Raw genomic sequence first — 13,967 nt, 5'->3', positions numbered from 1 at the left:
CATCCACTCTTATCAGCTGAAGGCAGAAGGAAGTTCTTAGTAGAGGAGCAGAGCTTATTCCTCCGAGGGAAGGAAACACCCCTTGTCATTACGAAAAATAGAGTCACTTTATAACTTCTTAGATCATGATGGATTAGCAGTTCGAACCCTCTGGTACTCACAGCTGCCAGTCTCTCCATTACTTTATATTCTGAAACTTTCCCTGATTTTCACTTGGAATGTACTAACATATCTGTCCTCCCACAGAGCCAATATTCTATTTTGCATTCCCCTGTGTTTATGTAAGCTCATCTGTGGACACTGATAGAAGGATCATAGCGGCCACAATCTATCAAGTTCTTAAAATGCTGAAGACCTTTTTTTTTCCCATCACATGGTAACAAACACCATGCCCATGCTTGGTGACTTCTGCTCTAGGCACAAAGCCAGCATGACCCGGGAGAGGAGCATCTGGTAATCTTCTCTAAATTACTACAGTTCTCAAAAAAGTGAGAAAATAGATACTACTTCAAAATTTTAGCAAGCACCTGTCCACCTATATGCTAAACAAAGATGACAATTTCTTGGCTTGCAAAAAATGTTTGCTGTTAACTTAATTACCTCATATACACTGAGTCCCTTTATGTCTCTTAAGCTCAGCTACTTTTGATGTACTCCTTAGTGATGCTGAGATTTTTATTTTTTTAATCCCAGTAGCTTCTCAACATATATTTTCTTTCTAATATGTATTTCTCTGGCTAGAAAGGATTTGAAGGCTTGGCCAGCAGACAGGATGGGCTAGACTCAAAGCTCCCCTAAAGTCAGTATGAACCCTTCTACTGAGTTTGATAAGATCTGAAGCAGACCCTAACCAGTGAAGTATCCCTCACCAAAGTATTTGTGTCATTTCCACTGCACTGTCAAAACTGTCACACGGGAATCCGCCTCCTGGCTGCCAAGTAGCAGTTTCAACAGGACACAGGTGACGTCCTGTTTCAGACTGCCAGTTTGCATGCTGTTTGCTGTTAAATAGCTGCTCCATTCAGCCACTGGTGTTTGTTGGTAACAGCTGCATTCTGAATTCTTGCATTCTGATTCTTTCCAGAAGCACTCTGGAAAGAAAAGGAATAGTGACAAAGTTAAGAGCTACAGCTAAGGAATACTTTACAGTAGGGAAAGGTTATAAATGTAGAATAGGTTTCTGGGCATCTTTTCTAAGACTGAAGTACAATGAAAAATACCAATGCACGACTCCATTCGGTTAAGATGAAGGAAGAAACAGAAAACTGGATTGTAGTTCAGCCTGAGTTGATGCAAAGTATTTTTCTATTTGTATTATGTTCCCAAGAGAAGGTATCTATATATAAATCAGTAGAAGAATTGCAGTCCATCTGTAATTAAAATGTAGGGGAAGTCGTGTGTTCCTCAGCAGCCATAGTTAAGGTTACAGCAAAATTTGTTGTAAAGGGAGGAGTTAAATTCTCTTGTAATAGGAATTACGCAATTTACTGCTAGCAGTTTGCTATTAGAACAGTGAATTAACATTCAGGACAATTAGACAGAAATGCTTAGCATGGTAAAATTCAGAAGAGATTAAAAATGCATTCTCTGGGAACTTAGACCTTAGGTTTCCTTTCAATGATTTGTTTGTCTCCCAAGAACATCAAACTGAGACCCATGGGACACTACAAGAAAAATCTCATAGGCTCACTTTTTAAAGTTGCCCTACACATTAACAAAACTACCAGTCCTCATTGTTTCAGAGCTTCTGTATACAGTTTTTTCCAAGATGCAAGGAATACACTTCCTGCATTGCCTGTATACCTCTATCAACAGTGTAGCAGATGTTGCGCCAGATTTCTGAGCATATATCTAATGAAGGCAAGGAAGCCACATGCATGTTTAAACCAGGTCCACATGTTAATTTATGGGTATGGTAACAGAACTGTCATGAACTCATAACATCATGAATGGATCTTGAACATCTTCACTTCCCAAGAGGCTTCTCAGCACTCTTGGTGCTAGCTGTGATGAATTTTTGGGATGGCAAAAGACAACATGTTTTTGCTGCAAGAAAATACATTCTGCTGCACAGATGTAAACTCCTTCCTTTGCTTGAACGTTCACTTTCAGGTGTCTAATTTAAAGGAATAAAAGCACACAATTCTTCCAGATTCAGCCTGGCCAACACCTTGTTGTCTTTCTACAGCAATAGAACCACAAAAAATGTCTCCCCTTGTTAGAAGAGAGTACGGGGTGAATGAGAACTAATAACACAAAATTTCCACCTAAAAAAAGTAACTACAAGTTGTCCAACATCAGTATGTAATGACATTAGGAAATAACATGATTGAATACCGGTTGCACAAAGCATCTGCAGTTGTTATCAGTTTATCCAAACTACATCTACTGAAAATCAGGCACCTCTTGCACTGAATAAGGGGACTTCAAATTGGACCTACTGGAGAGGGATATTTGGGTGATGTTTAAGAAACTGAGAGGGTAGAATCTCTTTCATTATTAAGACCAAGCATGAAAACAGCCTCCGTACATTTTAGTAAGGATTTCTGTAATCCTGGTAGAATCAACAAAGGATTTATACAAATTCCTTCCTATCAAGATGTGTCTGTCATTTTAAATATAAATACTCTCCTGTAAGAAAACGTGCAGATGTAGAAAAGTCCAGTGAAAGGCCCAAATTCTGCCAGTGAATGCACATACAGGAAACTCCCCTGGGAATCAGAGCAACGTGCTAGAACACTGAAAGCAAAATTTCGTTCTTAATGTGTTCCTGAAGACTGTAATTATATTTCCCATTGTACTAGTAACATTAATTGAATGTTTAGCTGAAATCAAGTTCATTACAAGTTAAATACAGTACCTAGCCTATTAGGATGGTGTTTATAATTATAGTCATAAAGCACATGTAAAACATCTTCATTGCAGCAAATAGGTGGAAGTTGGGGTGTAGTAGCTGCTGTGCATCTCAGCTCATTCTCTGTGTCTTGGCATCTTTAAGTAGCATTGAGGCAGAAGGTCATACATGCCACTGACACATCTCCATAGCTAATGCCAACAGTCCTGCATTTTAGGTACATGGTCTACAACATTTAGGAGAAAAATGTAATATCATACAAACCATTACACAAGCTTTTCAGTGCAACAGCACCTTACAAAACATTCCTACACCTAGAAAAACACACAAAAAAAACATCACACTAAAGCATATATACCTGGCTATTGGCCAGTTTATTGGCTGATACTACAATATTAGCAATAAACCAGCCTTTGAGAAGGCTATGAGACTACAGCACTTTCTGATATGTCAATTTTTAGGACACTGAGGGAAATGGTTCACTCCGACAGGGTGTGTACTCATGCTACTGACATGATTAGCAGCTGATTTTATTAGTGTTAAGTCACTCTTGAATTGTACTTGTTTTAATTAACACTGTAACAGAGTAAAATTCATCATGATGTATTTAGTGGTCTCTAACCTTGTAGTATTTTCATTATCCCCTCCAAGCAAACATTCCCGCAACAATCAATGTTTATATGAAAACTTAAACGATGCCCACTGCACCCGAATCAGTTTTCTCAATGAAATGCTGGGTGTCTGGCAAACATTTACCTTGACCACATTCCAGACTGTAAACTTCCTGGAACCAGAACAATAATACGCTCCAATGTGGCACAAAAATCCTTTCAGCTGATATGTTACATCTGTAAGGAAAAATTAAATCACAAAAAGAAGAGAACAGTAACCTATAGAAACAAACAAAAGTAGTTTGCAGAGTCAGCTGCTTCTACTGGTTGAAAAGAGAGAAATGGCTAAATATGATATTGGAGGGCAATGGGAACTAAAGCCACAACCACACCCAGCTGATCACTGTTGTGAGGCCTTCAGGATAGCAAGTGAAATAAAGAAGACAGCAAGTTGAAAGGGATTTACTTTGCAGGGAGATGTTAAGTCACTATTTCAAAGCCATCTTTAACGTACCGGTGCAAAGGACAAGAGGGAGCTGAATGCTCACAGTCAAAAGAGCAGATGGTTTCCTGCAAGGGGTTGCGAGCATCAGGCTGTTAACCTGCAGTTAGCAGTGTGGGCTCGGGTATGGCTATGGCAGAGGGCCATAGCCCACTGGAGCCACAGCTGAGCTGGAACACCACGGCCATCTCCTCCTTCGTGGTGGCCTTCCCAGAGACATCTTGGGCATATCTGCCTCCTCAGGCCCATGGGCAGATACCTGGGAGCTGCAGTGATTCATCAGTGCTGGTAGCAACCTAAAAGTCTGAGAGAGAAACCCACGTACTGGCATCCTCTTACAGTACCTGCTTACCATTTCGGAGGTTATCTTCCATCCTTCTAAAAGCAGTACCTTGTGAAAATATGTTAAGTTTTTCCCATAACAAAAAAATAAACCATTCAATTTTGCTTCTAGAAATGTTGCTTTTTCCCTGGATGCGAACACCGTCCAGATTTTCAAACTCAACCTCCTTTCATGTTTGTTTCTATGGGCTGTAACAAGGGAACCTCCACAGTCACATACTGGTTCTTTTACATTTCCTACACTATTATATTTTTCTATTTATCATCAACAACCTCGGTGAGTTTTATTGAGAATGTCATGAAAGAAATGCCAAGAATGGTGGATTCAGCCTGAAGCATATTTGATTTCGCAGCTTTCATTCTGATTCAGAGCATCATTACAAAAAAGACCTAAACTGTTTCTGATACTGTCCAAAGTCTTTCTATCTTAACTCCAACAGTCATGCTATTCAGAGCTACACAAACTGCAGTGGGATTTGAGTAATCACCAACAGCGGACTGCAACCTCAGGCCCACGTGGACTCTAGGTGTCTGCACATCTGAAAGGAAGAAGAAACCTGGTATGTAACACTCATGCATACAAAGGTGTATCCAACTGCAAATATAACCACTTGGCCCTTCACAGCCATTTCATCAAAACCAGAAGAATTTTCATCAAAACAGAAACACCCAAAAAGAAGAATTTTTTTTTTGTTTTACTGTATTTTATTTGACATGGTTGAGGACACAAGAACACTCAAGATACAGTCCAGAGAAGTTGTGAACAGCTCCAAACATCTGTGAAATCTGAATTTATCTTGCACAGGGGTGAACAAGACCACAATGGTTGGTTTTATAATATAGTTTAAGACTATTTCAAGCAGGTGTGTATTGTGCCGTTATGCCCAACAACTTTTATACTATTCATCCGCTTAAGCCATTTCGTATGATAAATATGCAGCTTATCTTGGCGATTAAATCTCTGCAATACATAATTAGCCTTCTCATAATAATGCATTAAAACTCCTGTATATATTCACTGGTATGAATATACCAATATTAACCGTCCTAACCGTTACTGCACATGTATCATATTCTAGCACAAGTAATCATTCTATCACAATTCGCTGCTAACTTTCAGCCTAGATTTAAGTAACTTTGACTCAAACTTGCCAGTCCATGCTTAGAGCAAAATTTCAGTCAGGGCCTTTGGTTTTGCCTAAGGATGACAGGCCTTGTCTTTTCAACATCAAGTTGCACAATGTCATCTGAAATCCCTACCAAAAATACAGGAAACTTCCTGCATAAGTATCAGAACTACTATTCTAAAAATGACTCATAATTTCCTAATAAGTTTCATATTCATTTTACAGCCTAACATCCTCTATCAAAATGGGCATCCATTTCCCAGTTACAATGTAAAGGTGTTTAAATGGGTTATAAACTACAGACCATAGCATAACATTCTACTTACAATTCTAATTCCTTAGAGGGACAAGCTAATTTCCCACTCTCAGATTTAAAGAGGACAACGAGGACAGTTGGAAGTTTGCTCAGTAGTTCAGTGTTCTGCATAGACGAGCTAGATAGTGCTCTCATCAGACTGAAAAAGGAAGTGCAAAAATATGCAAACTCTTCACATTTTACAGTTACAGTAGAATCACTTTAGCAACAAATGCCTGTTTGAATCCAGTTGGAATCTTATAAAAGGTGAATAAAAAAGGGCAAAGAATCACTACCATGCGGGGAACTACATTTCAGAAGAGCTGCAGAAACCAGTGCTAGCATTCCCTGCAGACAAGCTGAAAACAGCACAAAACTCAAGGACCACAAGATCCTACAGTTCACCTCCTCTTCTTGGTGGGGAATTGCAGACCTTAACTATATCAAATTCTGCATTAACCTAAGGTCACTGGAAACAAATCCTTGTTTAATTGGACCCATTTGGTTTAACATAGGATGCAAAGACAGTGAAGCTTTCTTTTCTTTAAGAATTCAGTGCCTGGTGGGAAACAGTGACTACAATAAATCAGTGTTACCTGGCTCCGGAAAGTTTGTTGTTTTCTTTTTTTAAACTAGAAAAGATCCTTAGTAAAACTCCAAAACCTAGAGAAGAAGCTGTATATTCAGATCATACAAGCTAAATATAACTTTGTTTTACAGGAGGATTCATCCATTATTATGATGAACTGCTGGAATGGTCACCATCTGAAACAAAGAAATGAGAATCCCAGCAAAATACAAGTGCATCTGTGTAATGTGCTTAACTGGTATGACTTGCATTGCAGGAAGAATGTTGTATTTTTCTGACACATCAACATTTCTTTCCTATTATTATAAGATCAGCCTTTTACATTTCATATCTTACCATCTTTAAAAGCCTATAATTATGGAAGCTGATTGAGAAACTATGTTATTTAAAATTAACAGCTGAATGAAATCAACAGAGGCAAAGAGCATTTTTATACAAGAAAATAGCACTGTAGAAAGAAAGAGTCTGTACAATATTTAAATATTGTATATACATAAAATTATATTGTTCATAACTCATCTTAAAGTTTCTCTTGTTTGTAAACCATGGAAAGCAACACACAAAAAATCCCAGTATTTAGCTTTTAAAGCATTTAGCAGGCAGCAGGAAATTGAATGCTAGAAAGCACACTTTGTAATTATAGAAAAGTATCCAGCCGGATACTATGACTAGCATTCTCCAGAGTCTTTTTATTTTTTTCTTCTTCTTCTTCTTCTTTTTTTTTTTTTTTTAAAGCTGAATGCAGAACAGATTTCATATTCTACTAGGGAATCCTGCCACAGACACAGAAAACTCAATGGCAAATGCAGCAGACCAATTCTGCAGCTCTTTACTGTGGCAAATCTCCAGGATAAACACAGAAAGCTTAAGTGCAGGATTGGAATGTAAATCAGTGAAAACATTGATAAAACTTTCATTTCCCAAAAGTGTCAGTAACTGACATAAATCATGCTCAACTTATTAGAAAGGAAGGTTTAGTTTAACAATTAAAATTGCAAGTTCCAAAAATGTAATGAATTCCAGCAGGTAATCAGGCAGCTCTATATAAATGCTTTGAAAGCATCAGCATTCAATGGTTATCATCAGGTTAGCATCAGTCCGCCAGCTAGGAGTGGATTTAAAACTGAAATTATCAGTTTATCCTCCTGGACAGCCATCATCTAACTGTACTTCCAAACATTAGCATGGGAATTAACAAGAAAAAAATACCATCGTGAGAGAAGTGCAAAGTTCTGAACCTGTGGAGGAATAAGTCCACACACCAGTATATGCTAGGGGTTGACTGCTTGGGAAGCATCTTGGCAGAAAAAGACCTCAGGGTCTTGGTAGACACAAAGTCTTCATGAGCCAGCAATGTACCCTTGTGGCAAAGACTGCCAACAGTTGCACTGCACAAGGAAAAGTAGTGCCAGCAGGACAAGGAAGGTGATTATTCTCCTCTATTCAGACCTGGTCAGACCACATCTGGCATCCAGTCCTGAGCTTCTTGGTACAAGAGCGATATGGACTTATGGGCTGAGTCTGTCAAAGCGTCACAAAGATGACGAAGGGATCAGAGTATCAGTTGTAAGAGGAGAGGCTGAGAGATCTAGAACTTCAGACTCAAGAAGAGAATGCTTGTGGAGTGATCAGGAATGCGTATACATGTCTGACAGAAGACAGTAAAGAAAATGGAGCCAGACTTCTCAGTAGTTTTCAGTGAACGAATAAGAGGCAATGGGCACAAATTAAAATACAAGAAATTGCTTTTAAAAACATAAATATATATATATTTTTACAGTGAGTGTTGTCAAATACCGGAATAGATTGCCCCAAGAAGTGTAGGCATCTCCACCTTTGGAGATATTCACGATCTGAATGGACAGAGCATCCCGTTCTAGCTTAGAGCTGAGAGAGGTTGGACCAGATAGTTTTCAGAGATCCCTTACCACTTCATCTGTTCTGTGATTCCAGACAGAAACTAATAAATAGAAGTTTATAAGACCTAAAAAGGGAAATAACTTTGCTCTTGCTAAATTTGTGAAGTATAATGAGGGTAATGCTAGCTATTTAATCCAACAGCTAGTTTAAAGAGCTTTAACAAGAAAGGCCTCAAGCTTAGGCAACCAACATTAGGCTATTAAAATATGTATGTTTCCTAAATCTACTTCTAAGGATTTCTAAGGATTTTCTTTTCAGTGTGATCTCAGAAGTGAAGACACTCGCTTCCTACTTCTTTCCATCCCTGATTTTCAGCACTTACATTTTTGAAAGTACAGGCTAAAAATCAAAAGAAAGCTGTAACCTATTAATTTGTTTCCACGCTCAGAAGATGACGTTGTTTAAACAGATACCCCATACAGATACCCCCCTACAACAACCACATGGGCTAGCAAATTTTTCCTGGGAGGAAGAGGAAGAAGAACAAGAACAAGGCAAAGAGATAATGATTTTATATTTCTTAACCAATCTTCAGGATGCAATAATAATACTTAATAAAGGTAGATCTTTACACATGCTTGATCAACTAAAGAACTTTTACTACCTCTGCAACTTCTGCTCCTCAAACTTTTTAAGGTTTTTTTTTAAATCCAGCCTTTGGTCCTTCAAGGGCACAAGCATGACATACCCCACCTTACTAGCTGTTCTCATATAGCCTGCTGAAATTCAAGGTGATTACGTGACATATGAAAGTCAAAACATGGAATAGTGGACAATGAGTCTCACAAACAGGCCATGGTGGGGGAAATGATCCGTTAGTAGTTTAAGAAATCAATACCAACTTTGACACTTTTAGAGGTGGCAACATCAATGGCCATGGCTTTGATCTCAGTGTCCCCAAACTGCATAAGTGTTTTGATCTCCCGTCTGTTTGGCACTGAAGCATCAGTTCCTGTGAGATCCAGGCGAAGGGTGCCACACTTTTTCACTCCAGATTCAGTGATGAAGCTGACATTATCTTGTTCCGAGCTATAGATATTGATCACTATTACTAACTGAGAAGGTTTGGCAGGTGTGTAACTGCGCGTCACAGTTTCTCCAAGGGCTACAGATTGGTCAGCGGAGATAAATTTGTCAAAAACATCAGTGCACCAACGCGTGCCATCTTTGATTAGCAGCTTCTCTGGTGGATGTTTCCCTTCCACAAACCGATTCAGCACGCCGACACCATAGGTGAGAGGTGAACGTCGCACTTTGATGACAGCAGGGTCTAGACCAAAAAGAACAGCTCCTTTGAGGATAGTGAGCCCCACATCCTGAGGAATGATGACTCGACATCTCGAACCAAAAGCGCTCTGGACAGCTTGTTGGAGTAAGGGGGATTCAGCGAAGCCACCCACCAGGAACAGAAACTTGACATTGGTCACTTCTGGCTTATCGAATACATCACCTATACAGAAACAGAGCCCATTCAACAGGGAAGAATTCAGTGACAAAGCGATTCATTTGAAACTCCAAAAGTCTGATGTATCAATGTTCCATGCACATGCATAAAATCTGAAACTGTCACATCTAGGCTCCCACTGCCACTCTCAACATGCATTAGTTCCAATTCTGAGGTTTCTTACTATATTCTATTTCACTAGAGCAATGACTGTGAATGAAAACGTGCCTCAAAGCAGATGATATTTCTGAAGTGGCATTTACGCTTTCTTAACAGAATTTTCATTTGGCTCGTACCAGCCAAGTGAGAAAGATTTTTTGCAAAGAAATCCCTGATGTTGAGGAATATCATACAGTTCTGTTGTAGACTCACCCACTGTCAGTTCAAATAACAGACACAGCATGACTGAGGTATCTGTCACAATTATCGTAATGTGAGGCCTCTCCCTCCCTGCTCATGCAGAAGCTGTTCTGTCCTAGTTGTCTTACTAAGTTGTGGTCTCTCAATTTTACCTAACAAGTCTTCACACAGCGAGTGAGCTAAGTTGGATATTCTATTCCAAATATGATTCGATTAGTGCTTTGTAATGTGTAGAACAACAATACTTCACTCATATGTATTATACTTAATACAAATCCAATCTTTCATGAAGGAAAGGTTAAGCCACATCTGGAATCTAATTTTATTTCATTTTTTTACCAGGAGCCATCATTTATTAATTGTGATCCTGAGATCTTAGTGATTTGGAGAGTCATCAAAAAATAGGGCCTTTTCAGTTCTTCCACTGAATGAACCAGAGGTTTTAATTACAGCAATAATCAGATACTAGTTATGATTCTGGCATTATTTTGTTCTTGTCTGAAACATGAAAAAGAAAAGTAGGATCTGGGCTAAAACAGTGCACTTTAGGGACTGGTTGTAGCCCTGGAAATACAGCTTAGGCAGCAACAGGACTGAATCACACTGAAAAACTAGCATTAGAACTGGGTAGTAAGATGTGTGAAAGCTAATGTCCCTTACTTGAAATTACTTTCCTAAACACTTTTTAAACAATTAAAGTTTCAGAACTAAATTCCTTGCCTACATTTAGTGCATACTAGCAGTGGTGTTTCCCATAATTCCAGTTACTGGTGTGAAACAGGTAAGCCAAACTTCAGTCTCAGCTTAGTCAGAAAATGGAATTACACACAGATACATACTCAGGTGTTGAATAATCTGGTCAATTGTAGGTTTGAAGAGTGCATTCATTGCATCTGGGCTCATCCTCAGCATTCCTTGGGAAGACCACTTCACAAAATCCACACTGCAAAAAAAAAAAGCATTTAGAAAGGATATTAAGAGAGTACAGAGCGCAGCCAAGCACTCAGAAGACATGCCACACAAATAAATGAATGAGTTTACAGAATCCATATGCAGTTTGCTTGGAAAAAGTACCTCACCTAACTTCAGCCCTATACCAAATGGAGTAATATAAAATTTCCAGGGACAATTGTTATTTTTGCTTGTTTAATTGCTGTTTTATCTGCTTTATTGCCTCCTGCAGCATTACCAACATTTATCTGCCTCCTGAAACAGCTGGCAGTCAGTGCAGGGTTGGCTCATCTGAAACAGCACTGATTCATCCCCAGAAGGGCAACATTTAGATTACAGCAGCAGCAAGCCAAAGCCACTGGAAACAAGCAAGGAAAACAAGCAAGCACAGGAAGTCTCAGGAGACAGAGAGGAGAACAGTATTTTTAATGAGCCATAATATTTGTTAAGTGAATAGAGGCATTATATTATTTCATTATGCACATCCATATAGTTTAGTAATTTCCTTTTCATCCGTGCACATTCTGTGTTACCTTTACACGTTCTACCTCGTTATTCTGCTAGTTTCAGTATACCTAGGGGGAACACTGCATGCTGGAAACGGACACTTCTTTTACATTACTGTCCTTCAGACTACATGCAATTAGGATATTTTAACTGTTTGTCTTTATAAACATTAGTTAATTCTGCATCCATCTGGGTTCAGTCATCTACTCACTTGCTTTTCCTCAAGGCATGTTCTACACTGTGGCCTCGAAACTTCTTATAATAATCAATGAAGGAGAAAGGCAGAGTGATGTTTAGTGGATTGGTCCTGTCTGGAGCTGCTGCTCGTTTACGGGACTCAAATGCTATCATCAGATCTACCCAGGCAGCAGGACGCTTGATTTTAAATTGCTCAATAAAGTCTTCTCCAAATATTTTACACAGGAGCTTTTCAAATTCATAGTCCACACCTAGAGAACCATATGGTCCACCTGTATTAAAAACAAAACACAGCTTTAATATTCTGAAAATCTTATAACATTTCAGGCAGACCAAATACACATCAGATTAACACTACTAGAACTGTCACGGGAAACAGTTTGTCTAATACAGAACGTGGTCTTACTTTTGCCTCACTTTTACACCTATATTGTCCAAGGCTTTGTAATACTGCAGCAGAAAGGCAGTCTTAAAGCCACCAAGACTGAGGACACTCAGCAGTGAACGATACAGACGAAGAGTAACTCAAGTGTAAAGGCTGTCTTATGGGGTTAACAGCTTAGCAAAGACAAAGAGGGGATTTGGGAGTTCAGGAAGGGAGCATCATTAAAGCAATTGCATTTTATTGCACTCGTTTTTGTGGATCAGTCGTTATGTGTTTCTGAGGATAGCAGACCATCACTGATACACTGGCTGTGGAATTACTGGAACGTACAAGCCTTCCCTAAGATCTAGGGAAATGTCTGTTCTGACGATAGGCACTTTACAAGGATCCTGATGTGACACTCAGCTTTTCATACCTGCACAGCACCTCTCAGACAGAGACCTCTTAAAGGAGTGCAAAAATCATAAATTTACTAACAGAAGGCAGACCAGGACAACAACTCTTGTCTGAGCAGCAGACAGATCACATGATTTTGAATACTGGTCTGATTCCAGGAAGAACTGTTAGTGAAATGCAGTGATTAGAAAAGACATGTATTTTCTTCACTGACAGATCAAAATATTGCATAGATGAAGTAAGCACTGGAAGTGCCATCTACCTGTTGCCTTGTATAGTTCCTTAAGATGTCCTTCAGGGAGCCTGATCTGATGGACAGTCATATCCACTGTGCCTCCTCCACTGTCAACAACGATGTAACGGTCACCTGGTTTGCCAAAGGAATAGGCAAATGTGACTTATATTATCACAACGACATATTGCAATGAGAGATAACGACTTGCACAAAGTTATAAATCTCTATTCTGAAAACTTAGTCTTTATAAGCAGTGGTTTATAGTAACTATAAAATTTAGGTATCAAAAGCTATTGGTTTAACACAGATGGAAAGGGGATTAATGGAACTGCTCTTGCTAGTGGTGTCCACTTTAGGGGGTTACCAAAGTAATACTACAGCACATTTACAAAGCCTATTCTGGAGAAATAATCTAGCTGCATTTTGAAACTTGGATTATATTCTGTCATCTCCTTAATAAACTGTACTTTGTTAGAGGATACAGAATTGCAGTTCTGCTTTAGCCACTCAGAGCTACATACGCACTTTTATTTGTTTGTTTTCCAACTCATAATCATTCTGAGAAACAGTGCAGTACCCAGCAGATTTGTGGGAAATACAATGTTTGCCAGCAGTATAAAACTAGTGAAAGCAAAGTTTGTTCAAGAAAGGGCATTACCTTCTTCCAGCTCGGACCAGATTTCTCCTATGACGTTTTCCACCAAAAACGTGCGACTCTGTCGATTGCGACGGACGTGTTCCTTAGCTAGTCATGGACAGAGAGAAAATTACTGAGTATTACAAAGCATGAAGAATTTGTTATCACATGCTGCAGGAAACAGGTGCAAGCATGCTGACAGATCTCTATGTGTTGCTTCTTAAAACAAATATACAACTACCGCACTGGTTTTGGGAACGTTACAACATTTCTTCTAGAAATAAGGAAAAAACCTTTCTCAGATCTTCTGTTCTTTCTTGATACTACCCGAGTTAGAAACAATGACCTAGTGTGACAGTCATAGACGAATCCTTCACAGGTACTATATTCTGACTTCTCAGTACAAGCTGGAAGGCATCCCTGCTGCCAGCAGGTCCAGGCGTACACTTTGCCACACGGTGGCAGCCCTGGTCCACCGCAGACCTGAGCTGTGACGGCAGGCAGAGAACATCTCAAGATTTTCAAAAGCAACTTCTGATGTTGGGTGCTGTGGCAAGGCCTCTGGAGCCTTTCAGGACATCATTTTGTCTCAAAGTAAGCACCCAAAAGCGCTG

At 39.3% G+C, this 13,967-nt stretch overlaps 1 protein-coding gene across 2 annotated transcripts in view; it reads right to left on the bottom strand.

The window, feature by feature from the left end:
- Nucleotides 7,036-13,967, bottom strand: part of HSPA12A (heat shock protein family A (Hsp70) member 12A) — a 50,434-nt gene continuing 43,502 nt past the window's right edge. The window contains exons 8-12 of one of the 2 annotated variants that reach the window (XM_021398301.1): nucleotides 13,375-13,461; nucleotides 12,744-12,848; nucleotides 11,714-11,972; nucleotides 10,884-10,987; nucleotides 7,036-9,510 (exon numbers count right to left, since the gene is read on the bottom strand). In XM_021398301.1, coding sequence (XP_021253976.1) covers nucleotides 9,056-9,510; nucleotides 10,884-10,987; nucleotides 11,714-11,972; nucleotides 12,744-12,848; nucleotides 13,375-13,461 — 1,010 coding nt within the window. In that variant the 3' untranslated portion in view covers nucleotides 7,036-9,055. Of the gene's footprint in view, nucleotides 9,691-10,883; nucleotides 10,988-11,713; nucleotides 11,973-12,743; nucleotides 12,849-13,374; nucleotides 13,462-13,967 lie in introns of both variants that reach the window. The other variant, XM_021398300.1, reaches the window with a different exon arrangement.

This window comes from Numida meleagris, chromosome 5, assembly GCF_002078875.1.
Source record: "Numida meleagris isolate 19003 breed g44 Domestic line chromosome 5, NumMel1.0, whole genome shotgun sequence".
NCBI lineage: Eukaryota > Metazoa > Chordata > Aves > Galliformes > Numididae > Numida > Numida meleagris.
This window is presented reverse-complemented; position numbering and strand designations above follow the sequence as displayed.